The 9329-nt window shown below is 48.2% G+C and overlaps 2 protein-coding genes across 4 annotated transcripts in view; both read left to right on the top strand.

Annotated features, from left to right (window-relative positions):
• Nucleotides 1-445, top strand: part of pik3r6b (phosphoinositide-3-kinase, regulatory subunit 6b) — a 14774-nt gene extending 14329 nt beyond the window's left edge. For all 3 annotated transcript variants that reach the window (XM_084448892.1, XM_084448891.1, XM_084448893.1), the window contains one exon: nt 1-445. This exon is cut by the window's left edge and continues 411 nt beyond it. The gene's annotated coding sequence lies outside the window, so the exon portion shown is untranslated.
• A 3754-nt stretch (nt 446-4199) lies between these two features.
• mfsd6l (major facilitator superfamily domain containing 6-like) lies at nt 4200-8922 on the top strand. The gene is made up of 2 exons (XM_084448502.1): nt 4200-4327; nt 4848-8922. Exon 2 carries the CDS (start codon nt 5057-5059, stop codon nt 6923-6925), a length of 1869 nt encoding a protein of 622 aa, XP_084304628.1. The 5' UTR covers nt 4200-4327; nt 4848-5056; the 3' UTR covers nt 6926-8922.
• The last annotated feature ends 407 nt before the right edge of the window (nt 8923-9329 follow it).

Below are 9329 nucleotides of genomic sequence, written 5' to 3'. Positions count from 1 at the left end.
TATCCCTCAGGTAATGGCTGGTTGCCACATATTTTGCTGCTGAGATGAGCAGTGGTGGTTTTCTCCTAATATGAATTGAAAATTTTGCTCAGTCTGTGAAGGTTTCAAATTCTTTACATTTATTTATGATTCTGGGGAAGAACATGGTTCGAATTTCTGTGTAGAGGTCACCTCATGTAAAATGAGGTGTGTCCGTCTCCACCTCTCTCTGTGAGAGGCCTAGCTGTCCAGGTGACCAGGGGTTTCTTCCTTTTTTATTGTGAGCACTGTAACAGGTATGTTCCCATCTCTGTCTAGCTCCATCCGTGTTAGCTACTGAGCCATCCATGAGTACTGTACCTTATAAGTGTTTGAGATTAGGTTCGGCATGTATATCTCTAAATTACTGAGTAAGATATCGATTTTTGAGGATGATGGTTCTGTAAGAGAATCCTGTTTCAATTGTACCATGTCTTCCTTGAAAAAAACTAAATAAATATGTTGAAGGAATGTCATGTGGTCTGTAGCTGAATAAATGTACCAAATGAAATGAAAAAATACCATCCTGAGAAAGATGTGATACTTCCTTTATACCCCTGTAGTAGCAAGGTTTTAATGTGTCATAGTGAAAGCTCAATGAGAAGCTGGAATTCTTCCATATTGAGGAGAGAGATCAGGATTCGTTATAATCCAGCATTTTATTAGACTGTATCCACACCTTCATACTGTTCTGAATAACTGGGTTATCGGTGCTCTTCTTAACCTCTCATATCAATATAGCGCATAATATTTCATGGGAGAACATCTGACATCTCCATTCTAACCCATGTGCACCAGTTGTGTTTAAAAACCATTGTTTGATCTGTGTTGAGCTTCTGTCCACTTGTCGAGGTGTTTCTGACTCAAACTGTCCGTCCAGTATTGCCTGTTTTAGTTGATATCTGCAGAGAGAGCTAAAATCAAGACCAACTGATAGCTTGCAGAGGAATAGCCTGTCAGGGTGTTTCTCGTACTGTGGCAACCCAGAGCGTGCACAGGCAACAGTGACACCTTGTGGAGAGACGAGGTACAGAAACTCAAAACTCAAGGTAATGTTACAACAGAAAAGTCCCCAGTCAATGATCTGGCGAAGAAAGGGGGCAAACAAGGACCCGCTCCTCCTGGAGGCTGGGCAACCGAAAAGGGCTCCAAGCCAATGGAAGCCGGCTCTCTGGGGCGTTTCCCTGGTGGGCTCCGGTCCTGGTGGAGTGCTTTCTGTGGGCTCCGGTTAGCTCTACAGCAGAGGGAGAAGGGGGTTAGCTTCCACAGTTATACACTGGAGAACAAAGCACTACCATTAGGGCTGGGTATCGATTCAAATTTCAAGAATCGATTCGATTCCGATTCACAAGGTTCAGAATCGATTATCACGATTCAATTCGATTCGATTCAATATCGATTCAGTTCCTCAAAACGATGATATTGCAAATTATGGCAACTTCACATTCACATTGTTAGTGAGGGTGGACTGTGTTTACAGGGAATATTAGCTAGACTAACGTTAGCTAGCTAGCGCGCATGTTACCTAACAAGCTAGTGCTAGCTCAACACTGAAGCAAATGACTGACCGAAAATATGCCCTAATGTCAAAAATAGTGAAGGTGTCCCTTAAAGTCGCACTGAAATGAAAAAAGCATTCTGTCCCATTTTGGTTCACATATTTTGTCATAGTGTTCACCTATTCAACGATGTATGCCAAATTCTACTTTTGTTGTAATCTTATATCAAAGTCAAGGGGCCAGGAAGTGATTTACTTCCTGAAACATTTTGATCAGCGCCATCTTGCCGAATCGACCCCTTTTGACATGCACAGTTGTGCTTTTCTCAGACCCCGCCTCGTTCGCAGTTTGTCCTGTGGATTTCCAATGGCATTCACAGCTCTCCCCCGCTGTTATTGTGTCTGAATTAGCATTAAGAACTAGCTTGCGTAAAATACTGATTCTGTCAAATATATCGTTTAGAAAAAATATTTCTTTATCCAGGCATCTTAGTTTGACCAGTTTCATTATAGCGGAGCAGGTTATATTTGCTCGTATTTGGTTTCTGTTCTGTTCACAACTTCGCGATCGTACAGCCAGGCTACAGAGCTCCAGAACCCTCTATGCCAAGCCGCATCACATTGTGGCCGGACCAGAGAGCTCCTGTTGCGGGTACAAGCACAGGGCTAATAGCCCAGTTTGTGGTGCTATTTTCCATTCGCTGAGTACGGTTATGATAATAATAATAATAATAATATTAAGAAGAAGAAGAATTAATGTTATAGATATGGGTTTGTGTTAGGATTCATCAAGGGCGAATGGAAAATAGCACCATAAACTCCCCTATTAGCCGCGTTCCTGTACCGCAACAGGAGCATTCTGTTCCCGCCGCTTCTCTGCTATGGCTACGGTTTCTGGAGCTCTGTAGCCTGGCTGTACGATCGCAAAGTTGTGAACAAAATAAATACCACATACGAGCAAATATAACCTGCTCCGCTAAAATGAAACTGGTAAAACTAAGATGCCTGGATAAAGAAATAATTTTTCGAAACTATATATTTGACAGAATCGTGATTTGATGGCAGGTACTTAAAGGAAAATGCTCGTTTTTGACAACCTGGACCTTATTTACGACATATTATAAGAAGTTTGACTCACCGAGATCACTTTTGTGTTGTTCGGAGGCCTGTAGAAGAAATTTAAAATCCAGCGCGAGCCAGTATATCCATGTAATGGCGTCGGACGGGGCAACGGGAATGCAGTTTCTCAAAATCCATTTTCGGCCGCTAAACGGTTGTTTTCATCAATCAGATTGGATGAATCGACAGTTGAGATTCCCCAACGCGAGGCATTGTTTCGGTTTTCAAATACGGGGTCTTTAGCCTCTGTAATATGATCTTTACACACCTCTCCCCACTTGCTCCAGCACGCATGCGCGCAGGCCAGCGCGCAGACTGGCTATTCTCCGGCTCACATTCTCTGCGCTACGATCGGATTGTTGCTGACGAATGACGACGACAATATTCTCGGCACCAACAACGATCGTAGCGCAGAGAATGTGAGCCGGAGAATAGCCAGTCTGCGCGCATGCGTGCTGGAGCAAGTGGGGAAAGGCGTGTAAAGATCATATTACAGAGGCTAAAGACCCCGTATTTGAAAACCGAAACAATGCCTCGCGTTGGGGAATCTCAACTGTCGATTCATCCAATCTGATTGATGAAAACAACCGTTTAGCGGCCGAAAATGGATTTTGAGAAACTGCATTCCCGTTGCCCCGTCCGACGCCATTACATGGATATACTGGCTCGCGCTGGATTTTAAATTTCTTCTACAGGCCTCCGAACAACACAAAAGTGATCTCGGTGAGTCAAACTTCTTATAATATGTCGTAAATAAGGTCCAGGTTGTCAAAAACGAGCATTTTCCTTTAACAATGCTAATGCAGGGACATGCAATACAACATCCACATGAATGTGTAAACTTCGTGGACGCGGCCGGGTCAACAAATCAAGTGGTTACAAAGCACAACTGCGCATGTCAAAAGGGGTCGGTGGACCCTTCAAAAAGAACGAGGCGTCAACTAGTCACCACATCCAGTTCTATTAATACATCCATGATCAAAGTATATAATTTCTTACTTCCTGGAAAACGGTAACGTGCAACAGGTTCCTTAGATTTTAGGCCAATAATCTCACGACAACCACCCGTCAATCAATGCTATCCTTCTATCGAATCTGTCTAAAGTTCTTAAAACCCGTCCACTTGTCAATGTTCCAATCAAATTCCTCTAAACATATGTCCCACCCTCATAGCTTGTTTGCGTAGGAAATACGTCAAACGGAAGTTAGATGATCTCAAACGTCCGTTTCAGTGCGACTTTAAGGTACTTACATTTTCACTGGAAGCCACATTTCAAAGTTTTCTCTAGGTATTGTAGTCCAGCCGAGTTGAGCGACTCTCTCCACGCTCTCGTAATGTCATTACAACTATTCTGGCACCCGCATGCGCAGTAGCTACATCGAGCTGTAGACGTGCGTAAACCCCACATCCAGCTGTAGACTCACATCGAGCCGTGACTCACATCGAGCTGTAGACTCGCATCGAGCTGTAGACCCCACATTGAGCTATAGAACCCACATCGAGCTGTAGACCCCGCTCTGCGGCTCTGCAGATATCCAGTTGCCCCGCCTCACCAGCCCAAAGACGGAACTTCTCTCTCTGAAGCTGCAAGTAATCGACACCTCACAGCTGCTGATTGGCTATGAAAAGTTCGAAGAAACTTAAGAGAAAATGAACGAGGTGTGATTAAAACAATTGGCAAAAGTCTACCGGTAAGAAAACTGGTTTTTAACAAGTTGAAGTCGCCAAATAGTGGTCTCTTTGCATGACGTGGCCGCGGTGAGACAGGTGCAACAGCAGGTGCGTTCGACCAATGATATCAAATATTAGCTATTCAGCTTTTAATGCCATTGCCAAGACATTGCTCTCAAGTTTTATCTAATGTATACACCGAATGCCACATTAGACATTTACCAAGGCTACATGTAAAACATTGTTTTACAAAAGTATATTAGGTTAAAGGTTAAAGTCCCGATGATTGTGTGTGTGTGTGTGTGTGTGTGTGTGTGTGTGTGTGTGTGTGTGTGTGTGTGTGTGTGTGTGTGTGTGTGTGTGAAATGTGTTCCCCGCATTTGACCCATCCCCTTGGGGAGCGAGCAGTGAGACGCAGCGGTGCAGCGCTCGGGAATCATTTTATTTTATATTCACTTCCTTGTCTCTGCACGTAGGTTGTCTGTCTCTGGTACTTGTGTTAATAGTGACGTCTCTGCATCATTCTCCCTCTGTTCATAGAGATCTCCATGTGAAGACAGACAGACGGGGTGAGCTCTGTGGACAGAGACAGACAGACTGTGAGCTCTCTGGACAGATAGACAGACAGACAGACAGACAGACAGACAGACTGACTGTGAGCTCTCTGGACAGACAGACAGACAGACAGACAGACAGACAGACAGACAGACAGACGGTGAGCTCTCTGGACAGACAGCCAGCCAGACAAGATGAGGAGGAGCCAGCAGGTGGACGTGAACGGCGCCCTGGCTCTGGCCTCCTGGTTCCACTTCCTGTATGGCTGCTCCACTTCCTGCGTGCTCCCCTTCCTCACACTCTACCTGCGCCGCCTGGGCCTCACCCCCGCCATGGTGGGCGCCGTCATGGCCGCCCGCCACCTCCTCTCCCTGTTGTGCGGCCCGCTGGGCGGCCTCCTGGCCCGCGTCTACGCCCACAGGAAGCTGGTGGTGGCCGGGTCGCTGGCGCTGTCCGCCGGCGCCGCCCTGGTGGTCCTACTCATCCCCCATGCGGGGGCGGGGCCGGAGATGCTGATTGGACGCTGCAACCTCTCCCTCTCTCCTGCCGGCGCCGGTCCCAACGGCGAGGGCGGCCTGCTGGGCGGCTACGGCACCGTGCGAAGTGTAGTTCCGGGGGCCGCTGTCACGGGGAGCGTAGTTCCTGGCGCTGCCAGCTCCCAGGCTTCCAAGCTGAATGTAAATGGAACTTTATTGACAAAGGCATTCGGCAACACGGACGCGGATTCTGTCCTGGGGACCGGCGACATGTCGGCCTACAACGCCACCGACGACAACAACGACGACGACGACAACGACAAAAATAACAACACCAACAGCACGCACCCCTCTGGGAGGAGAGGCCGCTCCCTGACTGAGGGAGAACCGCCCATGCCTCTGGATGCCGAGGAGGACGCTCGTTTCGAATTCCTGGGCAGCCTGAAGGCGATGGACGCCCAGCACCAGCTGTTCTTCCTGCTCCTCATCGTGGCGTCCCTGTGGGCGGCGAGCTCCGCCCCTCTGGAGTGGGCGCTGGACGACGGGCTGCATGAGTACCTGGACTCCGTGGACGCGTCCGACCGCTCGGGCGAGGCGGCGGGGGGGAGGGGGTGGGCGCTGCTAGGGGGCGCCGTCGGGGTGGGCGGGGCCGGGCTGCTGGTGAGCCGGTTCGACTGCCGCCTCCACGCCGCCTCCTCCGCCGCCAGGGGCGCGCTCCATTTCTACTTGTACGCGGCGCTGACGGGCCTAGCGCTGCCCCTGGCGGCCTTCCTGTCGCTCCGCCCGGGCGGGAAGCGCGAGCGGTCGTCCGGCGCCACCGCGGCGCCGCTGAGGGCAGCGCGGCTGGTGAGGGGCGACGCCCGCGCCCTCCTCTGCGCCGCCACCGTGTTCCTGGCGGGCGCGGCGCAGGCCGTCATGGACGACTACCTGCTGTGGGCCGTGGCGGCGCAGGGCGGCGGCGAGCTGCAGATGGGGCTGTCCCTGGGGGCGGGGCTTCTCTCCCGAGCCGCCTTCCCCCGGCTGGCGGCGCTGACCCGGTTGACCCGCCTCCTCGGCCCCCCCGGCAGGACGCTGGTTCTTGGGGTGGGCTTCCTGGCCCTGCAGGCGCTCTGCTACAGCCTGCTCTGGGGCCCGTGGGCCGCGCTGCCCCCGCAGCTGCTCAGCTGCCTGGGCTCCGGCGCCCTCTGGTGGGCGGTGGAGGCGCAGGTGGAGGACGTGGCCACGCCGGGGGCGGAGCGCTGGGTGCGCAGGCTCTACCGGATGCTTGCGCTGGATTTGGGGGCGGGGCTGGGTAGCTTGGCGGCCGGCGCCGCCGTCCAGAGGGTGGGTGTGGCCTGGACGTTCCGGGGCGTGGCCCTGGCGCTGGCAGTGTGGGGGGCGTGTCTGCCCCTGCTCCAGTGGAAGGCCCCCAGGCAGAGGACGATCAACTACTCCCGCCTCCTGGCGGCCGGCGACAGTGAGGTCAGCGAGTCAGAGTCAGAGCAGGAGCGTGATTGGCTGGACAAGGCCATGGACGACGACCGGAGCAACAACAACCAGAGCAGGAGGAGAGACCAGCAGGTTTTGGACTACAGGAGAGACCAGTAGAGAGCTTTACTACTATCATAGAGCGCAACAGTGAGGTTCAGGAAGTGAATTCCATCTTCGTTCACTCCATTGATGTTTCAGAAAATACTCATATAAAGAGTTGTAAACCTGGAACCAAGTTAACCAACTGGCCAGATGAATTGTGACCATAAAACATTTGATTCTGAGAAAAAAATAAAGTAAAACCGAAAAAAAAGGGAAGGACAATTGTTCTCTTATTGATCAATAGACCTACTAGAACGAACTACCAGTAGAAACTAGTAGTTTCAAGTCCCATTTAGAAAAAAAAAGTCTTTGGTCAGTCATTTTTTTCATATTGAGCTTAAAACTAACTTTTTGGTTCACTTGCCAACTGGCTGTTGAATGAAAAAATGTACCAGACTGGCAGATTTTTTTTACCAGCCAAAAATAAAAAAAATCACTTATTACTATTGCGATTTGTTATTACACTGTATTACTATTTAGCATGTCATCTTGGTCTTGCATGTTATGCGATCCTCAGTCAGTAGTATAGTAGTGTGCGTATAATAGTAGTAACATTAACTGTACTACTGTAGCAGGGTGCAAAACTAACTTTTTGGTTCAGTGAGAAAATGTACCAGACAGAGTTTTTACCAGCCATCGGCAAATAAATTGGATGCTGCTGGAACCTGATTTGCCGACCCTTACCTCATTCACCAAATATGGCTACTGGACAATCAAAACTGTTCACATAATCTGTTTTAAAAATCCTCTGGATTTGTGGTCTGTATTAAACTTGTACGGGTGTGCATATCGTGTAGAGTGAGTTTCAGGCAGATCCTGTTTCATTTACTGTGAATTAACGTGTGTGGCTATGATGATGACTGTGAGATCAACTTGCTGTGTTTTGGGGCTTGTTATTGTATAGAGTTCTAGAATGCTAGGTTGCATGTGATGGGTAGTATGTGACGTTATTGTGTAGAGCGAGTTTTAGGTAGTATTGTTTCTTATACTCTAAATTATCTAATAATAATTAATATTATTTTTCATGACATCAAACTGCCAAGGACAACGGTTGAAAATCTGCTGCTCACCGCTCCCCCAGGGGATGGGTCAAATGCGGAGGACAAATTTCACACACTCAGGTGTGTGACAATCAGTGGAACTTAGTCTTAGTCTTAGACTTATGCGCTGGCCCTACAGTATTTAAATAAATCTTACAAACTATTTGTTTATTTATAATATTGCTGGATTTCCTAGGTTCCTTGTTATGGACCTGTCACTCTAAACAAACATTTTACACACAGTACACACATACAGACACTACACACACAATAACTATAACAACAATAACTAACTAACTAACTTCCTAACTACTGTAACTAACTAACTACCTAACTACTGTAACTAACTAACCCGGATCCCATTCGTGGCTGGTTGAACTGAACCCTGTTGCTGTTTGCTCTGTGTCACCAGAGGCTCTCACCAACTCTTTGAATAGCAGATGAACCATGAAGATTAGGTTTTGATATCACCTGCGGTGTGTGTGTGTGTGTCACAACAGGACTCCTGATCCTCTTAGAGGCTGTGTGAAGTGGGTGTGGTCTCAGGGAGAGGAGAGAGGGGAGGGAGAGAACTAACAACCCTAACCTCACTGTGTTTGGTTAATAGAACCTGTGTGTGTCTGTATGTGTGTGTGTGTGTGTGTGTGTGTGTGTGTGTGTGTGTGTGTGTGTGCGCGCGCGTGTGTGTGTGTGTTGTAAAGATGAGGTAGGACTGAGGGATCTGTGGAGCTGAGGAGCCTTTGGGAGTTGTGTATTTGTTTGAGACTAGCGTGTCATCATGGCTGTTGGATCCATCTTAACAAGATTCAGTCTGACTGCAGGCTGCTACGTACATTAGAACACAGAGATGCAACGGCAGCCATGTACATCGCTGTTTGGTGTTGATGACTGTCAAATAAATGTATCAACTAAATGTACTAAATGTACATTTTCTGGTGTGCCTTTGTTGTTTAATAAACATCACAATTTGATATTTTGGAATGTTTGTCTGTGTGTGATGTCTTTGTGGGTATAAAGCATTAAACCAAGCCTCACGTAAACATACAATGCTCAAAGAAATTAAGGGAACTCTAGTCATCAATCATCATCGCGGATCTCCACTAACGAAATAATCAAGTTGAAAATATTTATTGATTACATTGTGTAATTTGTTGAACAATGATGTTACAAAATGGCGTTAAGGACGGTGTAAACCAAAATCATTAACCCATTGAGGGCTGGATGTGATGAGAGTGTGTTCCCTTAATTAGTTTGAGCAGTTTATGTTTATGCAGCCAATATATATTTATGCACACGTCTGTCTCTCTCTCTCTTTCTCTCTCTCTCTCTTTCTCTCTCTCTCTCTCTCAGGCTGCTCAGAGGTCTGGTTACTGAGCAGT

The sequence above is a fragment of the Borostomias antarcticus genome (assembly GCF_949987555.1).
Source record: "Borostomias antarcticus genome assembly, chromosome: 14".
Taxonomy (NCBI): domain Eukaryota; kingdom Metazoa; phylum Chordata; class Actinopteri; order Stomiiformes; family Stomiidae; genus Borostomias; species Borostomias antarcticus.
The sequence above is the reverse complement of the archived record's forward strand: the minus strand, read 5'-3'. Positions and strand labels throughout refer to the sequence as shown.